The following is a 13083-nucleotide window of genomic DNA, read 5'->3' as shown; positions in this document are numbered from 1 at the left end:
TTTCCACCTTTCTTCAACTTAATTGTTTTTCTTTCCTAAAACCTTTGAGTTTGGGTGGGGGGCGGGATAATTAAACCTTGCTAAAACCTTTCTGCAACGAGATAACAAGAAATTCCATCGAGAGGAATACAAATGAACCATATATGATGTAATCTATGTAAAATAACTTTTAACCACATAGGTGGTGACCTGGTTATAATATAAAGGGTTTGGTTAATTTGTGTTATGGATTTAATTCCTTTTATAATAAAATATTATTCTTTAAATCAACATATGTGTTATCCAAATATTATATAAAAAGTCAATTTTCTCAAATACCACAAAATAGTTTTGTTCACAACATAGCGTAGGATAGAAAAATATAACAAAATATCTTTCACTAAAATCTAAAAAAAGCTAACTATCTTTAACGTATAACAAATTTAATATAAATAAATATTTTCTAAACAATTTAAAAAAAACTATTTAAAAATAAAATAAATTTTGTTACCCCCTAATTTTTCATCCTATATCCGGAATTTTAAATCATAAACTTTAAATTTTAAAGGGTCCAAATTTCAATCCCTAAACTCTACCCCTAAAATCTAAAATTCTAATTCATAAACATTTAACACTAAGATCTGTTTTAAAATCATTTGAAAGATATACAAAAAGAAATTGAAACATAACCAACAGTGTATTAGACTAGTGGTTTAATGCGTGGAATAGGTTTCACTGCACCCTTATTGGAGCGTGACTTTCACGTGCCGGAGGCCCACCACCACAGCGGGCGTTAATACCGATAACACGGCGCAAAGAAATTGAAACCTAGTTTTGATATATTTTGAGGAGACATGATGATCTGTTTACAAGTGAGAGGAAAAACCATACGTGCTTGTTGCCCTTTAGATCGCAACTGATTTGTTCCATCATTTTGCGGGTCTACTTTTTCTTCTTTCAATAAAAATGTCAAAAAATGAGTGTTAGGAAAACGCTCGACGTTAAAAATGCATGATGGAGTCTAGCCGATCAATTATACGAAACATATTTATTTACTATTTTTGGAACATCAAATTCATTATATTTTGCTGATAAGTTTATAAAATATTAATTTATTCACTAATATATTTAGGTATGGGTGTTCAGTTTTCGATTTGCTACCAGTTCGGTTGTAGTTTTGGTTTTCGGTTCAAGATATATATAAACCGTCTATGAGTTATAAATTTGGGTTTGATTTGTCATTAGTTATTTGGTATTTTTGTTTAGTTAAGTTACAACATGTGCAATAGGTCCAAAAAAATGTCACAATAAATTTCTGATATGACTCTAAATTAATATGATAAATTCATTTATTTTTAGATAGGTTTAACAACTTTTTAAAATACATTTTTTAAATAATTTTCTTTTAATAGTATAGATTTTAAATGAATTATCAAAGAAGATATACACAGATTTAGTTAGTATTTTAATTTTAGTATATGTATATTCCATTTACTAAAATCGTGGTATAGATAATATTCTGTGTAACAATAAATATAGTTTCTTCATTCAAAAAAAGTTAAATTATAATTTATTATATAATATTAAATTATTAAAATTATATCATTATATTATCATGAAAAATATAATGGTATTCAACAATCATATAAATGTTTTGGTCTATGTTATAAATGACTAAATATATAAAACTGCCATTGTGAAACTTATTATAAAATTATTGTGGTATATGATTGTCAAATATGTATTCTAAGTAACGTCATATATATGTGTAATTTATATATGTATAATATATGATAATTTAGTATGATCGATGAAAGATGGACAAAATCTATACCATACTAAAAGGGGAATATAAGCTCCTCTTAGAGTGTCCACGTAGGCACAAAAAATTGTCCAATCAGAGAGTCCGAAGTTGCCACGTCATCTCATTTATTTTTTCGTAAAAAATGAAAAAACAATGCAAAGGCAAGGATCGAACCCGGGTTAGTATGACATAAATATAGTGCAGAAACCACTAAGCCATTGAAACTTTTTTGAACACATATACAAGAATCACTAAATATATAATCACAAACTTTATGTATATTTACAATAATATGGATTCAACTTTCAAGACTCCGATACTTTGTTTTGTAAAAAGAAATAATGATCTAAAAAAGCATAGACAAATATGAAAAAGCATAGATTTTTGTTTTCGTGACAAAGTTAAGAATTTTGTAAAAGTAAGTTTAACATATAAATTTTCGTGACAAATATGAAAAAGCATAGATTTTTGTACAATTTTGACAAAACAACTCAAAACATAGTTCTCTAATGTCTTAATAAAATATTATTTAAGGATGCAATAATTAAATATATAAATTCAATAAATTTTGTAATTTATAGACAAAACAATAACACATCAAATTTTGAAACATTTGTTTAACCTATCGATTTCTTTTCATGAGAATCCAACTAAACAAGATAAAAAACAATTAGATTTATTTAATTACCATTTTATTCAATTTTGAATAATTTCAAATTGTAATAATGTATCTTTTTGAAGTTACAAAAAAATAATGTTCTTTCTTTATTACACTAGCATTATATATAGATTCCATATACACAAATAAATATAATATAACAACATAAGCTTGCTTTCCCCGATTCATATGAAAACTTTTTAAGTTATCCACCAAAGCAAATTAATTAAATCAATCAAATTGTTAGAATACAATAAATTAATATATAATTTTATTTTAAATTAAATGATTTAAAAGTGTATTTTCATTAAAAACAAAATAATAAATAAGTAAAACTGATTTGATGGTAATTTTTATGACATATATATATTATGTGAAAAAAATATAAGCTTAATATGAAAAAAAATCTTAAATACAAAAAACTCTAAAATTAACAAAAAATTAAACTATGATATCAATTGAAAGCTTCTTAGACAATATTAATAAAATATTTAAGCGATAATTAGAAAATTTTGATTTTTTTTTTGCCAGCCAAAAGTTTATTATTAATTAGCATCTGTTATTTCAAAATGTTTAAGAAATGATGGACTTAAATGATTTATGAACTATGAATAGTAGTACTTTGTAAAGTTGACTTAGATAACATACCTGCACAGCATTTTCAGTCCTTTTTGATGTATAAATTCAATTTTTTCAGAGCAGTTATTCCACAAAGAGATCGTATGAGATATTGTTTTGATATTCAAATTTGTTTCTTGATTCTTAAGAATATTGATAACTGTAAAAATGTCTCTTTCAAATATTATATGTCTATAACTGAATCCCCAACATGAGACAACTTTGTTTAAAAAGTAAATAATTTCATTTTTCTTATATTATATAATAAATATATATTATTTACTGATAATAAAAATATAGTTGTTCATCTATCACAAATAACTATGCAAATATGTGAATCAAGTACAACAATCAAACAATATAATGATTTCCACAAAGAAAATTGAAAAAATATATTTATGTTATGTAGTCTTATTTTATATTCTTTAAATAATGTAATATAATATTATACATTATTTTTTTAGAATTGAGAAATACATATAATATCTTATCCGCGCGTAGCGCGGTTAAAAAATCTAGTATGAATTAATTATATTTTGTTATGTTGCAGTTAGTGATTTGAAGAGAAGCAAAGACGTCATCTATATTAATTTGATGTCCCATTAATAAAGTCAGTGGTTAAGACATGTTATAAGAATTGTGTATTGTATTGTTCTTCTAATAACTGAAGGTTTAGTTTGGGATATGATATCGGTTTATTTTATTAGGCAATGTTGATTTAGTTAAGACCGGTTGTATTATTTAAGTAGTGATAATATTGTAATAAAAATGTAAAGGTCCAAAATTTAAGCAGCGTAGTAACAACTTTTAAAAGGTCTAAAATTTAAACAACTTTTTTCAACATTAGAAAAAATTAGGACATTAAATTAATAGCTTAGATTCCAACATAGGCCTGAACTTTATACGAGGCCCAAACTTTGTAGGCGCATCATTCTGGATAATGCCAACGTTGAACTTGTATAAGCTGATAATGTTGAGAAAGTTTTTTTTTTTTTTTTTGGTAATCTAATGTTGAGAAAGTTACTCGAATGTTATTTTTTTTTTTGAAACACACTCGAATGTTAAACTTATATAATTATAAGCTGATAATAGTGAGACCTCTTCTGTTGTAGCTAGTAATATAAGAAGCAAGCAAGCTCCATCACAATTGAGAAATATAATTATCCAATGATAAGGCCTAATTTTGAGTGGAGATTCTTGGTGAATTAATTCTCCACATGAGAGTCTTGTATTTGAGTACAACAAAGAAACCATTAAATATATATATATATATATATATATATATATATATATATATATATATATATATATATAAACTATTAGATATTGTAAAGTATAATAGAATATGATAAATTATTGTGTTGTGTCTTGATAACCTACAAGAGAGAAGTATGTATACACAAGACGTAGACCTATTTCAACTACTAATAGAACTTATCCAAATCTTATGATATATATCTAAATTATCTAATTCTTATCACAATAAGATTTATATAATATTTTTCCGTTTGGGTTTCATATATTTCATAGGTCCATAACAGTTGGTTCGCAAGATACACATCTTGCTCTCTAATATATCTCTAATACTCCCTGCATGATAAACATGGGAATGCAACACACAAATCTGCAATTATAAAGTAGACCATGTATGTCGTGGATACTATGTCGAAGATATAAATCAGTAGGTTCTCCCTAAAAACTTCGACTTAAACAAGGTGGGATGAATACTTCAGCTATTCTTCGGTCTTCACAATGGGTATAATGGGCGCAACTGCAGCTCCAAAAAATAATCTTCAAGATCCATAACTCAATCTAAACAGCTTAACCTAAAAACTTAGTGTTCCAGTAAAATTTCCCCGTAATGGTTAAATTATAACCACAATATTACAAACTATCGAATAACAAAACATCTTAAGAAATTCTAAACTATAGAAAATCTTTGATAAATGATAACCCATGTGAAACCCACTACCCTTAAACACCATTAAATCTCTCGTCATTCCTGCACTCATCACAACCAAACTATAATTCATATATTAAACAAAACCTATGAAAGCTATTAAGCAAACACCCACTAAAACTAAACTATAAACTAGGAATAAAAACTAAAATCCATAACTTTAAACTAAAAACACATGACACGTTGGTTGCATGATCACACATCATCATCCTCAAGACACAACCATAACCACGCTTTTATGAAACGTGATATAGTAACGTGACTTCGAACTACCTGATCTTCTGGATCGTCAGCGTCACCACTTTCTTTGCCATGTCAACACCACCGATGATTAGTATCTTTCAAGCTTAAAATCAAGAACTTATAAACATTAACTGCAGGTCTTAGATAAGTATAGTGTGAAGTTGTGTTAAGCGTTTTAATTGATTTCATCTAATTTATATTGTTTATTTTATTTAGTGGATTCGACCGTACGTTCTAATGAAAAAATAGCATTTTTCAAAATTGACTTGAAAATTCATCACTTAAATTTAGCCATGTCTTGTTCTTTATCTTTCACTTCTATGACGTCTTTTTTACCAAAGGCTTTCAGTTTAGCCTTGTCGTGTCCTTTATCTTTCACTTATATTATTTATAAGGTTATAATTACTTTTTGTTTCTAGATTTATATGCTAACAAATAGCTAAGAACTAGAAAAAGATCAATCAATTAGCATTAGAAAATTATTGTCTGTGTGACACTCTTTTGTTTCCTTGCTTTCTTTGAAAAATCTGTTTTTTTCTAATCCAAATTGGTTAACGGTGTTTTTGGAATCTCACGTTTTCTGAAATGTGAAATATAGGTTTTTTTGTAGAAAATGTGTGAAATACAGGTTTTGAAGTAGATAAATATTTTTATTCTTGAAAAATCGATAAATATTTTCTTATGGCCAGGTTATGTTGTTTTTCAAACAAATTGTTTCTGAGGGTATTTTCTAGCAAAACGTTATGAAGAAAGTAGTTAATTAACGACAGAAAAATCCTCGAGTATGGCCTTTTATTATGTCAAAATCTGAAATAATTTTAATTTATTTATTTTTCTATTTTGAAACTAAGGTGTCTTCATTGATTAACAATGGCCGTGATCTTTTACGGATCATTCGAAATTATTTAACAAAGCAACCTGCTGCCAATAATTATGTTAATAACTATATATTTATGCATAAATATCTGAGCAGAGACTTTTAGCAACTGCGAAAACGAAATAAGCGACGGCCATCGTGTGATTGATGAATAGATGACTGTATAAATAAAACAAAATAATCTACTAAATCATAATAACGGGGATGAGGTTCACATGGAATACAACAAATAATGAGATTAGTTTAATGATCAAACGCTGTCTTCTTCAACAGATACTCAACCATTTCCTCTACAAATAGGGCTAAAGAGGTCACAGGGGAACTCACTCCTCTCAAACCCCTATTTTCTCAAGATAAGCATTAATTATCAGAGGTAGAAAGAATGGCTGAGGCGGCACCAACTGAGGCGTCTAGTTTGGTCGGAAAGCTTGAGACAGAAGTGGAGATCAAAGCTTCGGCTGGAAAGTTCCATCACATGTTTGCAGGCAGACCACATCATGTCTCCAAAGCATCTCCAGGTAACATTCAAGGTTGTGACCTGCATGAAGGGGACTGGGGAAAAGTCGGCTCTATCGTCTACTGGAACTACGTTCATGGCAAGTCAACTTCATACACTTTTTTCTTATTATCATTGGATTCTTATTAAACCGCAATTTCTTAAGTCTAATTTACCACGTATGCGGTATGCCACTGTCTATATCATGTAGTGCAATATATAAAGCGTTCTGTCTAGCGTAAATTAATTTTGAACTCCCATTAAACTACTATCACTTACTTTATAATAATAGGAAGAATCTAAGAAATCCCATTTTTAGTAATATTACCGCTATATGTGGATCTCATATACCCACGAGGCGATGACCAATATATGTATATATATATACTTAATAATACTATCACTTGAATACATGTACATATAATAAGATTTTGAACTAACATTCAAGGTATTCTTAAAGTCAAACAAATGAAAAGTATTAAATAATTGGTGCAGACGGGGAGGCCAAGGTGGCAAAGGAGAGGATCGAGGCAGTGGAGCCGGAGAAGAACTTGATCACGTTCAGGGTTATAGAAGGTGATCTGATGAAAGAGTACAAAAGCTTCTTGCTCACGATCCAGGTGACCCCTAAGCATGGAGGGCCGGGGAGTATTGTGCACTGGCACCTTGAGTACGAGAAGATTAGCGAGGAGGTTGCTCATCCCGAGACTCTCCTCCAGTTCTGTGTTGAAGTCTCCAAAGAGATCGACGAACATCTCTTGTCTGAGGAATAGAGGAGAGTACCCCTCGTGTAAAAATCCTATCAGTACTTGTATGTGCGGTTGAGCATTTCGATTTCAGTCTTTAAAAATTTAATAATTAAAAAAGTGTTTAATAATTAATGATATAAATAAATAAATACATATATATATATATATATATATATGATGAATTCTGCTATTTACTATGTGTAAGTGTTTCATGTTTGTCTTTAGTGAAGCTATAAATCATGTGATATATGTTTGGATCAATAAGCCTCGTTTTCTGCTTTCATAGTTTTATATATTCATTTTTATCCGGGCATTTTCAACCTATTATTATTTTCATCTCTATAATAGTATTTAAAGATGAAATTTTTCCAATCTTTTTCTTCTATAATAGAAATCTTTTTTTCTTTTGGAAATTAATATTTTTTAAAAATATATTGGAGTATTACTATTTTAGAAAAATATATTATCTCTATTATAGAATTTCTGTATTTTAAATGTGAAAATAGCAAAATACATTGAAAATGATCTCAATAACGCGTAAATAAATATAGGTTGACATTACGATACTAACACACACAAATTAATCAAGCGAGCATCCGAAGACAATGATAAACGTACAAGAAAGTATCAATAGTAGTCAAATGGTTCAAAATCAAATAATAGGCCAATAGACCCGTTGACAGAAGATAATGCGAATGTGATAATTGTTTGCACTGAGATTATATCTCATTTATGGTACCTGCATCTATATACTTACCATTCATGTTTTTGCTATTCAGTTGTTTCATTACTCTTTTGTGTTTAATTAATAGGTAAAATTTTCAGTATAAATGATGATTATTCCTTTTTTAAAATTATTTTGGTTTTGTTACACTCTTTAACTCTTTTAAGATTTTGTACGAGTAGTTGGTATTTGCAATATTTACATTGACCATATTTGAAATAGACAGATCTAAGAAGTAAGAAGCCTAAAGATAACTATTTAATAACAAACAAAAATTTATCATTGAGGGAGAGATGAGGAATTCAATATAAGTGCGTGTATAATATTCTGTATCCTTCATCATATATCATTATCACAAAACATCAACTTATCATTTCAGCAAGCACACATACTCATCACACAAATTCCATTCCTATATAAAGCATCAACCTGATTTCTGATAGCTAACGAATATGATAGAGTTTTTGCAACTTTACGCCAGCTTCTTAAAATTCATGATGCACATACTTAAAATAAAAGTGTTTAGTGAAGAAGCAAAGACGATCTAAAATTTATGTGTCATGTACCTAGTTCTATATGCATATCGCTCTTGGTCTTGTTCGTGTTTGAACACAGAAGAATGTGGCTTCTCACATGTAACGGCTTTGCCATAATCAAACAGATTCACATAAGAGATTAAAAGAGTCAATATACAAAAAAAAAGGAGAGGTAAACCAACCTTTCGGGAACATAATTGTTAGATATCAATTTTACTTTGATTTAGTTAGTGCCATGAAACTAACTAAAGAGAGTAGGCCTGGGCAGTGATAGGTTGTTGTTTGTGCTCTCGATCCAGTCTGACGGGTTTTCGAATGGAGGCCTGGGCAGTGATAGGTTATCCCGGTGCTAAGCGGGGTGTTGTTCATCTTAGCCGACTTATCTCCCTCTTTTTTGCAGGAACTAAAAGGTTTTGTAGCTGGAATTGTCTCCCTCGGTCTTTCCAGCGGTTTAGCGAACCTGTCGGCTTCCCTCACAGTTTGCTTCCTTTTCTCTCTTGTACCGTTCGGTTTAGAGCTTAAGCGTCAGTTAATATTATGAGCTTCAAGAGATCATTGAATACCAGCTACTCCGGCGATTTCATGAGAAGTCCGGCAACTGAGGCATCGAGGTAAACTCTACCTTCATGAATTGATTAACATCAACGGTGTATGATATTCTACGGATTCCGGATCGGTGTAGCGGATGGCATCGTTTAGTGGGCGTGCGAAGTTAGTCCCGCTGTGTTTGATTCAGGACACTTTGGTTGAATGAAGCTTGTAATTTGACATTGTTATACCCGTGTTTTGGATTGATAATAAAGTAAATATTAAAAAAAAGAAATACTAAAGAGAATAAATGAGAAGTCTGAATGATGATGTGTAAGTGACATGTAAATTTGTTTTGTTTCTACTCGTTACTTAATTTTTTCATTTATTGAGGAGTCATCTCTAAACAGTTCAAAAATGTTGAGGTGTCTTTCTTTGGAGATGCACTGGTGGTATTATAGTGCTGATTTAGTTGAGTTATTTATTTGATTAATGTTATCGTTTCATGACTTAACTAGTCTACTGTTGATATTTGGTTGTTTCATGATTCAGATAATCTACTGTTCTTATGTAGTAATTAAAGAGACACGTCAAACTAATTTTTTCAAGCACCTGCCTACAAATGTTTGAATCATGATTTAGATAACCAATAGACGTTGTTAATATAAAATAATTAAATCAAAATTACCTATAGATTGAAGATATTAATGTCTTGAAATAGTTGTGTGGAGCAATTCTCTTTCTCGGAAGACAACATATATTTTTACGTTTGAAACGATTTATATTTGGTAGAAACACTAGGTTTCATTACTGAGTGAACGTATCTAGCAAACAACTCAGAAATCAAGAGTATTGCTAACTTTGAAAATTTCAACACGTTTAGGGCTCAAGATCTCTTTCGGTCGTGGACAGTCTAACTGCCTAAGACTGAATCATTTCTACCCTACCAGAGTACAGCTAGTACTCCCTTACGTCATTTTCACTAGGAGATGGCCCTCACAGCAAAGCACATAGCCAAAATCAGGCTAAATACAATAAGTAGATACATAATTTTGAAGTAAGCCGCTCAATATATATGGTCTTTATCTAGACAGGGGCTTATTTTTGGGCTTACTTTCAGTTTTGAAGCACTTGGTCGTTGCTTGTTACCCTAGAAATAGTAAGTTGAAAAGCTATGTCAAGTGATACTAAAGTCGAACCAACCACCAATTCTTCCATATCCAATATTTTGCTTTTGATGAAACTGCGTAAGTCAAATTGACCGCTTACTTTTGCATGTTATTTTTCCTTTTGTCGGCTTAATGCTTGTTCTGTTCAGTTTCATGTTTAGAGTGAAACATGTTGATGATTCTATGCTCTGTTTTGTTCTGTAGTAACAGAGTAAAACTATAATATCACAATCTTCTAATTATCAATATCACAATTTTCTGATTATCAATATTATGGTGCTCTGTTTATATTATATGAGAGGAAAACAGAGTAGTACTGAAAATTTAACTTTATTAACTTATTGTGGTTCACACACATGAAATTTTACAGATCATGTTTGATCTTTAAATAGAAATCAAACGTTGTGATGAAGAGATATGATTTTAATCTAAGAGACGTAACTTTATGTTCAGAAAGACATGACTTTTCTCTAAACAATTTGAATGTTGATGTGTAACTAACTTAAAACAAAACAACATTACTAATCTAACTAACTATACAAAAGCTTATGGAATTAGAAACTCAATTATATTCAACACTCCTCCTTAGTTGAGTTTCTCTTTGACTCCAAGCTTGTATCATAACTCTTAACGGCTTCCTCAATTTTTTGAAGATCTTCACTCATTGTTTGAAGAACTTTATGTGCTTGAGCCATCTCCTATGTTTGTTGCATAATCTCATTCAGAGATTAGAATTTTCTTGGCCTATAGAAAGAGTCTTCTTCATTTTCATCTTCAGATTGAGTATCTATGAGAACTCTTGGCTCTTGATCTTGTTGATCCTCTTGAAACTCAGTTTCATTTGATGGAAAAAGAACCTTATTTACTTCTTTCTTTTTCCAATTTCATCTCTTTTTTCATGTGCAAGTAATGCATTAGTCTACGATTTAATCCATCTAAATGGAAAACTCTTGTGCTTCATCTTGATATTCAATATCCATCTTCCTTGAGGATCATGTATGAAACATCGATTGGCTTTAAACAAGACTAAAAACTCATTTGATACCATCTGCGAAACACTTAACATATTCCTTTTCTAAGTTCGGTACTAGAAACGCCTATTTGATGATCTTCTCTCATTGGCTTGTAATCACTTGGTTATTCTCTTTCCCTACTCGTTGATCATTTCCCACTTTGATTAGTATTTTTATACTCTTATCAATAGTGATGAAGTATGAGACTTCCTTGGTCATGTGGTTACTACTTCCTCTGTCAACTAACCATGTTTCATCATCCACTGTTGATGATGTTTCTTCTTCAACTGCACTAAATAAGATGTGACCTTCATCTTCTGAGTCATTTTATGTTTCTTCACTGCTTAGATCCGCACTTTCGGTCTTTCTAAGTTTGCAGTTCTTTGCTAGATGTCCCGGTTTGCTACACACGAAACACTTTCTCTCATTGTTTACAATATTTTTTGAAGAGGCACCTTGGCTCTTTGTTTTCTTTGACCAGCATTCACTTTCATTGTGATTGTTTTGTTCACAAACACCACACCATTTATCGGTCTTCTTGTGATGTTTATCTTCACTTTTGTTTCTTTCTTTTAAAATAAGTTTCTCTCCATAGAACGCTCCTTCTATTGATTGTTCTTCTCGCAATTCTACACGCTTCTCGTGGGTTTTTAATGTGCCTATTAACTCTGTAATTGATAGTACAGTTAGATCCTTAGTTTATTTGAGTACGGTCACAATACTATCAAACCTCTCTCGAAGTGAAATAAGAATCTTTTGCACTATCTGATAATTCAACTTCTTGATTTCTGCATTTTACCACAGACCAATTAACCTAATGTGCACGCTACCGCAATCGAATGATATGTCATTATAGCACTTTAAGATCGTATCCACAGAGAACTAGTGATTTATATCATTAAGAATACACAAACTTCCTTAATCTAAACAAACCGAGCGGTTTTTTTTTTATCTAAACTACTAAAACAAAAAGACAACTAAAACAAACAATATAATGATCATGTTGATTTTTATATAGAGATCCTCGTCGGAGCTGCTGTTCGAACCGAGAGGACACATCGAGAATTCAGATTCTTGAAGATCATGTTTGATTTTTATATAGAGATCAAACGTTGTGTTGAAGAGATATGAATTTTAATCTAAGAGACCTAAACTTTATGTTTAGAAAGCATGACTCTTCTCTTAACAATTGTGAGTGTTGATGTGTAACTAACTTAATACAAAAAAAACATTACTACTAACTAACTATAGGAAAGTTTATGGAATTAGAAACTCAATTACATTCAATAAAACAATCATATTGGTTGTAAACCTATATTATATATTTTACGTGATAAAAAAGAGGAATCAGCTGAGCCCATAGTTGTAAATAACTGTAACATTCATTTGTTGCACATAGATCTCATAGGGCGGCTCAGGTGAAGCCTTATACGGCATGTAAAATCGTCTCTAATATTTCTCATAGTTGTAATAACATAATTATCCAGCGTTAAAAAAAAAGAATAAGGAAATACAAAAACGTCAATACAAAAAAGGAGAAAGAGAGAGACGTCAATACAGAAAAGGAAAGTAAATTTAACTGATCGGTTTATCCTCTTCTTTTCTTGTTTGTATTGTCTATGTCTTTCATAAATACTATTTACGTTTCAGAATGATCCATATTTTAGATCCATATTTTAGAGAAAAAAATTGTTTCTAAATAATCTATATCTTATATTTTCAATGTATG

At 30.3% G+C, this 13083-nt stretch overlaps 1 protein-coding gene across 1 annotated transcript; it reads left to right on the top strand.

Annotated features, from left to right (window-relative positions):
• Positions 1-3472: 3472 nt before the first annotated feature.
• LOC103852685 (MLP-like protein 34) lies at positions 3473-8017 on the top strand. Its single transcript, XM_009129582.2, has 2 exons — positions 3473-6735; positions 7131-8017. Exons 1-2 carry the CDS (start codon positions 6522-6524, stop codon positions 7406-7408), a joined length of 492 nt encoding a protein of 163 aa, XP_009127830.1. The 5' UTR covers positions 3473-6521; the 3' UTR covers positions 7409-8017.
• Positions 8018-13083: the final 5066 nt, after the last annotated feature.

This window comes from Brassica rapa, chromosome A02 (genome assembly GCF_000309985.2).
Source record: "Brassica rapa cultivar Chiifu-401-42 chromosome A02, CAAS_Brap_v3.01, whole genome shotgun sequence".
NCBI classification, from domain to species: Eukaryota; Viridiplantae; Streptophyta; class Magnoliopsida; order Brassicales; family Brassicaceae; genus Brassica; species Brassica rapa.
Note: the sequence above shows the minus strand (reverse complement) of the source record. Positions and strands in the feature narration are given on the sequence as shown.